The 12,298-nt window shown below is 46.7% G+C and overlaps 1 protein-coding gene across 1 annotated transcript in view; it reads left to right on the forward strand.

Moving 5' to 3' along the window:
• The first annotated feature begins 960 nt into the window (after nt 1–960).
• The window catches only part of KLF13 (KLF transcription factor 13), a 45,066-nt gene continuing 33,728 nt past the window's right edge, over nt 961–12,298 (forward strand). Inside the window, exon 1 of the mRNA XM_072148028.1 lies at nt 961–1,611. Within this exon, the coding sequence (XP_072004129.1) occupies nt 1,140–1,611 (472 nt within the window). The 5' untranslated portion in view covers nt 961–1,139. The remainder of the gene's footprint in view (nt 1,612–12,298) is intronic.

Consider the following 12,298-nt stretch of genomic DNA (forward strand, 5'->3'; position numbering starts at 1 on the left):
AAGCCAGGAGACTCCACCCAGCATGACGTGGTACCCTTACACGTCGATAGCAGTGGTTGGCTGGCCAGATCAGGTGACCCTGGAATAGACTAGCCCCTGCCCGCGCTGCTCGCGTCATTCTCTGTCTGGATGCCGCTAGGGAGAGAGCTGCTGCTGGTCAGGGAAAGCATTAGGGTGTTCTATTAGAAGAGGTATAGATATCTGTATACCCATATTAATTATTTTCTTCCAAATTCAACAAAGGGATAATGTATAAAATAATCTGAACATCAAAAGATTACCCGTAAGCATCAGTTTTGCCCGGAGTCCCACTATAATACAGGTCATATAACTGTGAGCTTAAAAAGTCACACGTTGTAGAAACAGAATATAACAATATCAGTTATCTCCAGAGGCTTTGGTTGGATGAATGATAGATTTTTGGTTTCTTTGTGCTCAGTAGAAACTTGAAAAATCCTTGCTCGGCTGAGAATTAAGACCCTGTGCCGCCAGTTCTACCCCTAGGTCTGTAAAGAGCGGGCACATGGGGTTTTATGTTAATGCACAACATCCAGGCTTGGCACACACCACACAATGTCATTATTGGAAACTTGCTGTACAATGTTATCACAGAGAAGGTGCCCTGTATCTGTGGGCGATAATAAGGAGGAACAAAGCAGTGCATCTGCTGGGCTTCTCCATTATCCCTGTGATCCCCCTCCAGCAGGCACATAATCCCATTCTGGGAGCACTGGAATGTTGTCCTGGGATGGAGAGCCCCCCAGTAATCTATTGTCAGGGAGACGGGAGGGTGTGAAATCTAGCTGGCAGGGATTGTGCTGTACAATGATGATGGGACTCCAGGCTGGTGCTCACCCTCCTCATGTTATCCCAAGTTGCCACAATTCCAGGGCCAATGGGATGAGTATAAACAAGACAGTGATTGGCCCTGCTGCAGCCATGGGATGAGGACAGTCCAGGATGTGGCTGTCCGTGACGTCACTCACAGATGTTTGTGCAGGCCACGCCCCCACGTGGGACTGAGCCACAGAGCGGCTGCTAGTGCGGTGATAGCGGCGGGCACGACATGTAGAGCCCGGGCATGTGTCAGTGCCCTCCCCACATGGAGCTCCGTGTAACCTGGGCGTGATCTGCACGACATGCGAGAGGGATCCCCCGTGCCGCCCAGACGTGAAGGAATCCTGCAGCAGAAGATGTCTGCACTGGCCTGTGTGGATCACTTCGCGGCGGAGTGCCTGGTGTCCATGTCCAGCCGGGCCATAGTGCACAGCCACACGCCCGAGCTCCCGCCGCCCGCCGCCCCCGCCGACGACAAGACCGGCAGCAAGGACAACGCGTCCCTGTTCGTGGTGGCCCGGATCCTGGCCGATTTCAACCAACAAGTCCCCGAGCATGTGGAGGAGGGGCGGGAGAGCCCGGGGTCGCCGGTGCACAGTGCGGAGGGTGCAGCGCCCGTGCTGCCCGGGCCAAGCGGCAGACAAAGAGCCCGGAGGGGGAAGAGCCGCGGTGACCCCGAGTCACCCCTCAAGAAGCACAAGTGTCCCTACCCGGGCTGCGAGAAAGTCTACGGCAAGTCCTCGCATCTCAAGGCTCATCTGAGGACACACACAGGTCAGTGCTCTGCCCGGGGATGACACACTGATACTGCCCAAGGGTGACACACTGGTACTGCCCAAGGGTGACACACTAGTACTGCCCAAGGGTGACACACTAGTACTGCCCGGGGGTGACACACTGGTACTGCCCGGGGGTGACACACTGGTACTGCCCGGGGGTGACACACTGGTACTGCCCAAGGGTGACACACTAGTACTGCCCGGGGGTGATACACTGGTACTGCCCCGGGGTGACACACTGGTACTGCCCAAGGGTGACACACTGGTACTCCCCTGGGGTGATACACTGGTACTCCCCTGGGGAGACACACTGGTACTGCCCGGGGGGTGTGTGTCACACTGGTACTGCCCGGGGGGGGGGCACTGGTACTGCCCAAGGGTGACACACCGGTACTGCCCCGAGGTGACACACCGGTACTGCCCCGAGGTGACACACTGGTACTGCCCCGAGGTGACACACTGGTACTGCCCCGAGGTGACACACAGGCACTGCCCCGAGGTGACACACAGGCACTGCCCGGGGGTCATACACTGGTCCTGCCCGGGGATGGCACACTGGTACAACCCGGGGGTGACACACTGGCACTGCCCCGAGGTGACACACTGGTACTGTCCGGGGGTCATACACTGGTCCTGCTCGGGGATGGCACACTGGTACAGCCCGGGGTTGACACACTGGCACTGCCCGGGGTTGACACACTGGCACTGCCCGGGGTTGACACACTGGCACTGCCCGGGGTTGACACACTGGCACTGCCCGGGGGTGACACACTGGCACTGCCCGGGGGTGACACACTGGCTCTGCCCGAGGGTGACACACTGGCTCTGCCCGAGGGTGACACACTGGTACTGCCCGAGGGTGACACACTGGTACTGCCCGGGGGTCATACACTGGTACTGCCCGGGGGTGTGTGACACACTGGTACTGCCCGGGGGTGTGAGTGACACACTGGCACTGCCCGGGGGGTGTGACACACTGGCACTGCCCGGGGGGGGGGGGGTGACACACCGTTACTGCCCGGGGGGGGGTGACACACTGGTACTGCCCAGGGCTGATACCCTGGTACTGCCCAAGGGTGACACACTGGAACTGCCCGGGGGTCATACACTGGTACTGCCCAGGGGGGGGGGGACACGACACTGGTACTGCCCTAGGATGATAATACACTGGTACTGTCCTATGGTGATACACTGCTACAACCTGGTGCTCATACTCTGGTACTGCCTGGTGATCATACACCGGTACTGCCCTAGGAAGATACATTGCTACTGCCTGGTGCTCATACACTGGAACTGCCCGGTGGTTATACCATGCTACTGCCCCGTGCCACCGTCTGGGAGATGAAACGTGAATGTTAGCGGTCACACCCACTGCTAGGCGCCAGGTGCGCACATGTGGAGGTGGCACTAGAGCATGGCATGTGCTGCAGGAGGTGACAGCAGGAGGGAGCAGTCACGGGGTGGGGGCAGCCCCCTCCGTGTAGTGAGTTATATATGACGTGAGGCGTGGAGCCGGGGCAGCGCGCGGGGAGGGGGAGGCGCCACCTCAGGTGACCTCCGGCCAGTGCCGAGTCCCGGGCGGGCAGTGTGTGCGCGGCGGGACGCCTCTGCACCAGGTGTTACGTGCGGCGCGTCCTCCTCAGGTCACCACACAGCACTGCACACAAGGCTGCTGCTTCTTTGTTATACGATACACGCCCCCTCCTCCCCGCAACCGCCACGCCCACCCATGACACACCCCGCCTTCAGGCACGCCCATCCCACGCTTCAGACAATATCTCCCTCCAGTCACACGACCTCGCCCTGTGCGGGGCAGCCTGCTCTCCCGGCCAGCAACAGACGTGACTAACGGATCGCAGAGCAGACGCCGCCTGGTGTGACTGGCTGGCGCCGGGCAGGTGGTCTGGAGCTGCGGGGATGGGAGTGGCAGCTTTATCTGGAGTCTCTATAGGAATGATGTGACGCTCTGTCCGGGCTGTGCACGCCCGATGTCCAGGTGGTCACTGGGCTCATCTACTCCCTAACCAGTACCGCCTGCTGCTTGTACCGAGCAGGACTTGTCCTGGACATTGCATTGCAGCATGTGTGCAGCAGGGTGTAGCCACATGTGGCATTTGTATTGTGTTTACACCCGCCAGGGGGCGGGGTTTGTCACATACGTTTCCATTGAAACACATGTGATTGGTAATCAGCACCTGGTGTCTTACCCAGTGCAAACGCCTTATGTGACCCCACACACCATGAATCATACATGTCCTGGGTTCTCCAGCTCATGTGTGACGTGTACTTAAGGGTGATGGCACACATGGCGTTTTGAAGCAGTCTGTCAAAAAAACATGTGCTTTAAAATACGCATCTGTTTTTTACAGGTTTGACCAATTATCTTAATTGAAACTGGTCAAAAACGCATACGTTTTTTGACGGACTGCTTAAAAACCTGCCAAAAACGCATTCAAACGCCATGTGTGCCCTCCCCCTAAGGCCAATGTACCTCACTCACATGCACTGGGCGAGAATTATTCATAAAACCGGAGCAGGTTCTTACCTCTGCATAATCCTAGTCTCATTGCACATGAACATTTGCTGTAATCAGGTCGCTCCATGGACCCTGTGTCATCGGAGTGTAATCTGTACTCATGTCACCCGTATGTTATCCGTTTTTGTGGCATTAGCTCGTCCAAACCTCTTAAAGAGTGACAAAATTGTGTTACCTATAAACTGATACACAAATACAGAAGGCACATGGATAACACCCGTGTAGGTATGAGAAGGCTCTGGCTGCAAACACAGGCACGAATAGGAGCTGCTTTTTCTATGGCCTCCACATGGATATGTGAAACGTGCATGGGTCAGTTGAAATGACTCAGGGCACTTTCACGTGATGTGTTGCGTCACGTTTTTTGATGCGTTCTGAAGGCTTCAGCCTTGATCACATGCTGAGGTTACATTGCGTTTCAACTACAATATATTGCTGTTGCTTGAATACTCCTGCATCTGACTGCTAGTTCTCCTGAATTCACACACACATGCATGCTCAGCCAAAAGTGCACGTGTAGTAGATGGAAAGAGCCAATATTCTGCAGTTGAATTTGTCCGTGTCTGTGTGTTTTGTTTTTATCAATATATGACCTTGTTTTATGCTTTGGACTGAGAACCTACCTACATATACCCTGTTTATCATCCAAATACAGTGTAGAATGTCCAGCATCTTCTCAGATTATTTGACTAGGCAGGAGAGAGCTACAAACCAATGGGATCTAAAGGAAAATAAGGGCGGCACAGTGAAGTGGATCGAAGTCCAGGTGGGTGCAAGCTCTTAGGGCCTGACTCAAGGCACCAGAAGAATCCAGAAGAAATCGCAGGAGAGCAGCACTCCGTGTAAAAGTGGTATTTATTCAAGCACCAGTGGCAATAACAAGCAACGTTTCGGCTAGCTCCATGCAGCCATTTTCAAGCTTGAAAATGGCTGCATGGAGCTAGCCGAAACGTTGCTTGTTATTGCCACTGGTGCTTGAATAAATACCACTTTTACACGGAGTGCTGCTCTCCTGCGATTTCTTCTGAACCAATGGGATCTATGTAATCTGTGGAGATCTCATTGGTGGGACTTCCTGTGACCAGGTTATTGTTAGGGAAAAAAAATAAGAATATCCCCAAGTGGACACCTATACATGCAAAATCTAATAAATGTGCTATGGTTATCTTATTTCAGTCAGATCCCTGGGGCTCAGTAACTAATGAGCCTACAAACTTGGTGCTGTTGCCAAACATTGTTTGGGCTATTAAAAATTGGCTTCTGGCGTCAACAATGGAAAAGTGGTGTTTATTTATATGCAGTTGAGTATTTTGGTGCACTATGGTCATGGGTGCTACGTCTGGTGTGCCCGCTATTTGCCATTTTAACCACTCCATGTGTGGTCACGTGCTGCTCTAGCTCTCCGTGTACAAGCGCAACTCTAACGCAATGGGGGCGTGCGCCAGGTGAGCACATTTGTGTTTTCATTGAAACCCATGCAATCGATAAACAATCACATGCGTTTAGCTGGAAACACAAATGAGATTGGGCCGAGGCACGGTCCCGTGCACTTGGAAACGCAGCATGTGACTGCACCCTCGATAGATTATATGTAACAGGTGAGATGACAAACTTTTCTGGCATCAACAGCCCGTCATTGCTCTGTTCCTAGCACTTTGTAATTCTTGTACTTTTTCTTGACATCCCTACTCTGGGTTTTTGGTGAGGTATGTTATTTCCTATTTTTAGACAGGCAGCTCAGATCTTTAGTATCTTAGGTCATAGTATGAATGTGTTCTTAGCACAATATCTTCTCAGTTTTCTAAGAAAGCCAAGACCTCACACAGCGTTTGCTCATACTTGGGTCTAACCTCAGTTAACAAGAATATTAGTTTGGTTTCATCTGGTGTCCGACCAAATGCAGACTCCCCACGTGATATGGGACTGAAAAAAATCACTTTGCTTGTACTAAATGTGTCTTGGCAAATGAGTCCTGTTGAGGTTTCTGGCCCTATATTGATACGTTCACCACCCCAGCCCTTCTCATATTACTTCTTCCATAGGCAGAACAGGACTGCACATTGTTATATGTATGGGCACATGCTCTATTCTGTTTGTGAATTCCCAATTGCCTGACTATAGGAAAACAAACACAAGTACAGTACAATAGGGGTCTGTACTTCCAGGGCCCCGTAATGAGCAAAGTAAATTCATTTCACAAAATGGTTCACTATGCGTATATAGAAAGTAATCCTGTTTCCTCCATGAATAGTCATTTTATTCTGTTTTCTCGTTTAGCCACACAGTATATTTTATAAAACATGCGGATTACAGTGTATTATTACTTGGCTACAGGAAAGGGATTGGATCTCCAAGAAGTCAAAAATAAACTTGGATGTCCACTAGATGTGCCATGTGGTTTTGGTTCTGTTTTTAGATCATAGTAAATTCTAAATCATCTGTTTTGGGAAAGTGGAAACATCTTGCGGTGCCAAGAACTTTATTTAACTCTCCAAACTTAGATATATTTGTTAAATATGCAGCAGTGCGGGTTGCTTTCTCTAATGTTTATTTTTGTCTTTGTGTTATTACAGTTTTTTTTTTTTTCTTCTTCAGTTTGCTGAAAACACATAACGTGCCAGATAGGAGCCCCACATTGTTTGCATACAATGGAGGTCATTTTGGTGCAAAACTGAGTGCAGACACTCACATCCGGCTCTGCACACTCAGCAAGTCTTTCTGAACTTCCATTAAGAGTTAATGCATAGAAAGTTCAATGTCTTTCCCACGCCAGTGATCTCATCCTGCAGATCTTGGTAAACAGTTACTGAATGTTGTATGGCAGGTAGCAGGGAAGATATGCTAAACTTAGCGGAGCATTTTCATTAATCTTATATGATTTAAAGGAAATCTACCTTCTGAGTTCATGCATAAAAAAACCAAACATGCCTTGAGAATGCTGCACTGATGCAGAAACATATAATCTTTTAATTCTTGAGCCAAGTGGTTTTTCTTAAAAAATGATAAAATTCAGGATAATGAGGCTCTGCGCCCCTGTGACTGGCTTGGCGCTTCTCCTCTTGCATTGCTTCAGAGATTGATGTTATCACTGTGTTGTGCCTGACAGGCAGAAGTAATCAATTAATTCCCCCCAGCTGCTGTGTAGAAGTCATCCAGCTCAGGTTGATTAGTCCTGTCTGAAAAGTTCAGGAAGCTCTGTGTAATGGGTTTATAAATGGTAAGCAGCATGCAACCCATCTTTCCCAAAATCCTGAGTTTTATAATAGTTTTTTCTGCAAAACCACTCAGCTCAAGGATTAAACAAGATATGTTTCTGCATCAGTGTAGCCTCAGCATTCTTAAGGAATGTTTGGTTCATAATGCATGAAATCAAATGGTAGATTTCCTTTGAGTAGCACATCACGGTATGATGTTACAGCAATTAAGGCCCTTTAGGTATTTGATTATTATGCACTATGTTTTTAATTATTTCACCTGATCCCCTTATACTCATGCACACTTGGCTGATCAAAGTTCTTGGCTCAGTGTGACTTGTCTCAAAATTAAATGGGTAGTTCTCCTAAGGCCCCAAGCCCCATTAAACATTTTGTGCATGTTTTTATGATAAAAAAAATTAAACTGCCAGATACAAAACGGCCTACCACAGGGAGGGAGAAAAAAGAATGGATTCCCACATTGCTACTCTTTCCTCCTCTCCAGCATTCATTTACCCAACCCAATCACTTGGCTCAATGGTTTGTGATGTAATTGGCTGCTGCCGTCATGTGTGTACATGTATATCCCTGTGAGGAGGACAGTGCCGGAATGTGCAGGGAACACTACTGCACTGTTAATTGTACTCAAACTCTACAGTTGCCCAGATTTTGTTATACCCCTTTAAAGGGAACCTGTCCTCAGCAAGGTCACTTTACCTGAATTGCCTTTGACATGTTCATTTATAATATTCCTTTGACAGCAATATGAATAAATCTAGTGCTTTTTGAGCAATAGTTTTACATTACATGTCCCCCTGGCAGCAGTGGGTGGCGAGTGCAGGGGAAAGGGGCAGTTCAAACGGAAGGGGTCATCTTCTCCTCAGTCCCTCTTCCCTTCCTTCTCACTCAGGAAGTAGAGGCAAGTTTGCCATGAGTGAGGAGGAGGAACTGAGAAGACAACTTGTGCCATTGCGCTTTAATAATAAGAATAATAATTCTTATTTACTGTATATAGCGCACACAGATTACGCAGCACTGCACAGATCTTGCCAAATCAGACCCTGTCCCCAATGGGGCTCACAATCTAATCAACCTATCAGTATGTTTTGGAGTGAGGGGGGACCAGAAAGACTTTGGTTAAAACACATATGCTTTTATAGGAGGAGTTTTTCCTTAATGCGTTTCTAATTTGCTTTAAAATACCTCAAAAACCGCCCATCATTTAGAATGAAGCAAAGCTTGCATGAATATTTATAACTCGCACATAAACCTGCACACTTGTAGTAGTACCTACTAGTATGACAAGGAATTACATGCTGCAGATGATAATATAATATGATTAGGTACTAGCTGCCAATTAATCATGTCTTGAGTATTGGATGAGATCATAATAGCAGATGAGTATTCCTCTATGATGTGGATAAATGAGGCCAGTCTGAAATACATCATGACTACTCTGTGGAAGGCTTGCAGCTTGTGTACACATGAAAATAATGACACGTTGTATATCAGCCTGGGCACCGTTGTGTTCGCTTACAGACTGCAGAGTGTCCATTGTGCACAGGCACGGGGAGAGCTACAATGCATCTGTGTTTGAACAGATGGTGTTGAGAATTGAGATTTTACTATGTGTTAAGTTGGCTATTACATTCTTATAGCTGTTGACAGCTCTTCCTCTCAACTTCCCCCGTATACATGCGCACACACACATACAAGCATGCATGTATTCTCAATATGGATAGGGTATTATGGGCAGAATAACCTGACTATAGTCCAAAGAATTCAGATTATGACAGCATCCCAGTGAACACTTAATAATAATTCTTTATTTATATAGCGCCTACAGATTACGTAGAGCTGCACAAAGCCAAATTGTCCCTGTCCACATGGGGCTCACAAACAACCTGCCAGTATGTTTTGTAGTATGGGAGGAAAACTGAGGACCCAGAGGAAACCCACGCAAACACTGAGAGAGCATGCAAACTCTTTGCAGATGTTGACCTGGGTGGGACTCAAACCCAGGACTCCAGCGCTGCAAGGCCACCGTGCTGCCCCCCCCCCTCCCCCCCCCTCTTATGTTTTGTTCAGCCAAAATGTTATATACAGCATAGCAACATCTAACCGTTATTTTAAGGGCATTGCCAAGCCCTTATGGTGGAATAAACACAAGTCTCCACTGGAGTGCTGACATAATCTGAATTCTTTGGTCTATACTCTGGTAAGGCCAGGCAAGTATTTTAGGATTAGTACCTCGTTTTTTTTTTTTTTTTGTTGTTTTTTTCATGCGCTGCACCATACTGACATTTACCAAATATATTATGTGTTTGTGATTGGGGTTGTGTGCAGGATATTCACAGATCATATATAACACATCATGGCTTCATGTCCTTGTTATGTCATATGAAGAAGGGGTCAAAGTATAGATTTACTTGATATAAGTTCATATCTTGTATAATATTACAAGGAAAGGTTACAACAGGCTGCTTTCTCCTCTGTATGAGTGCTTTGCCAGCCCATTTTTTTTATAATATGGGTCAACTGAAGATGCTGTTTGTCTGCCAAGTATACGAGCTGCCAAGTTTGCTTCCTACTTCTCTATTATCTGTTGAGACTTACTGAAAGCAGACCTCATCTTAGATTAAATGGAGGATTAGGGTTTACTCCGCTCTGGCACAGTGTCAAATAGTCTGGCAGATGTATTATACCAGAGATGCAGTCATTGTGACTTTTTATATCCATCACATTACATTGTGTGATGCAGGTGAAATCCTCCAGCGTGCCCCTCCAACCCGCCCTTTCTTTTTTTTTTTTTTTTTCTATGAAGAGTTACAAAAACGTAATCCTTTTAGTGCCAGTATATCAAATGGTTCATAAATCAAGCCATAATAGAAACCTCCATCTATTCCAGGAGAAAACCCCAGCCAACTCTGAAAATGGCATGCTTTTCCAGTGGGAGAGATTCATCAACCTCTGTACGTGTTAATGTGGCTGTAAATCCTATTGACATGAATGGTAGTTACAGGCAAGATGGCTGAGTCCTGGCTGGAGTTTGATGAATGCAGCCCTTCTAGATCCCGCACAATAGTTGTGCCATGTGCTACTTTCACATCATAGAGAATGTGATACTTGTCCTACACAGGTGTGGTAGAACATACCAGTAGATTTTACCTCAAATTCACTCCTACATTATGTTCATGTACTTTTTATCTTCTTTACATACAGTGGGTATGGAAAGTATAAACTTTTGCTGAATTTTTTACCTACTACCAGTGCGGACAACATGGCTATTGTCTTCCTTCATTACAGCAAATTGGTAAGATCAAAAAAGTTCTTTTTTTCTCATTATGGTATACTTTTCACAGAAAAAAAACCCTCGGATATGTAGATATATTTTGCTCATTTATTAAAAAAAGAAAAACTGATATCACATGGTCTTAAGTATTTAGACCCTTTGCTCAGTACTGAGAAGAAGCAAGTACAGCCAAACGTCTTCTTGGAAATGATGCAGTTATGAAGTAATTAAGTTTTTCACACCCAGATTTGTGGATCCTCTCCAGTTCCCTCAGGTTGGATGGTGAACGTTGGTGGAAGTCATTTTCAAGTTTCTCCAGAGATGCTCAATTGGGTTTATGTCAGGGCTCTGGCTGGGCCAGTCAGGAATGGTCACATAGTTGTTCTGAAGCTAATGCTTTGTTATTTTAGCATTGTCTTGTTGAAGGTGAACCTGAGGTCCAGTCTGAGGTCCAGAGCACTCTGGGAGAGGTTTTCATCCTTGTAACCAGTCGTCCTGTCCCTGCCACCACAGCACAATGCTGCCCTACACCATGTGTCACCAGCAGTGCCTGGTTTACTCCACACATACTGCTTAGAATTAACACCAAAAAGTTAAGTCTTTGTCTCATGAGACCAGAGATTCTTATTTCCCAGTCTGGGAGTCCTTCATGTGTTTTATTGCACACTGTATACACCTTTCATATGTCTTGCACTAAGGAGAGGCTTCCGTCACCACACTGCCTCTGGTGGAGGCTACAGTGATAGTTGACTTTGTGGAACCTTCTCCCAACTCCCTACTGCATCTATGGAGCTTAGCTACAGGGATCTTGGGGTGCTTATTTGCCTCTCTCACCAAGGTTCTTCTCCCACAATTGCTTAGTTTGGCTGAACGGCCAGGTGAAGGAACAGTTGTGGTCGTCCCCAACTTCATTATACTCGCGTGCTGTGACATGCACTGTGATCTGTGAGGTCTTGTATAGACAGGTGTGTGCCTTTCCTAATATAAAGTCCAATACGTATAAACACAGCTGAACTCCAAGGAGTAGAACCATCCTAATGATTATCAGAAGGAAATGGACAGAATGTTAGTTAAATATGAGTGTCTCAGCAATGGGTCTGAATACTTATGACCATGTCATATTTCAGTTTTTTTGTTTAATAAATTGGCAAATATCTCTACACTTCAGTTTTTTTTCTGTCACGATGAGGTGCAGAGTGTACATTAATGCGCAAAAAAAGACCCAAGAGTGAAAAATTTTAAGTGGTCTGAATACTTTCCGCATCCACGGTACATGACTTGTTGAATTTGGACCATTTCAATCTTACAGTGTTCTCTAAGACTTTGCTGATGCTGTATTCTATGGTGGAGTAGGGTGAAACGAGGAGTCAAAAGAACAATAGTTTTTTTTTTTTTAATTCTTCCTTGTTGAAATACTGGTAATTTATGTATGGTAATACATACTTTTACTTTTTAATTTGTAATGTTTTATATAGAATGTGTTCTAGTCAAGTTGACGTCAACACTATTATAACTCATGGTTTCACTTTGCTTTGTCTGCCCCCCTTTACAGAAAGGGACAATGCTTTGAAATCCAGTAGACTTCCTATTATATTTCCTGGCACCAGTTTTCTCATGAGTACGAGTTCCTCTTTCTTGTGTGTGTGGTCACTTTTGGCTT

The sequence above is a fragment of the Engystomops pustulosus genome, chromosome 4 (assembly GCF_040894005.1).
Source record: "Engystomops pustulosus chromosome 4, aEngPut4.maternal, whole genome shotgun sequence".
Lineage (NCBI taxonomy): Eukaryota > Metazoa > Chordata > Amphibia > Anura > Leptodactylidae > Engystomops > Engystomops pustulosus.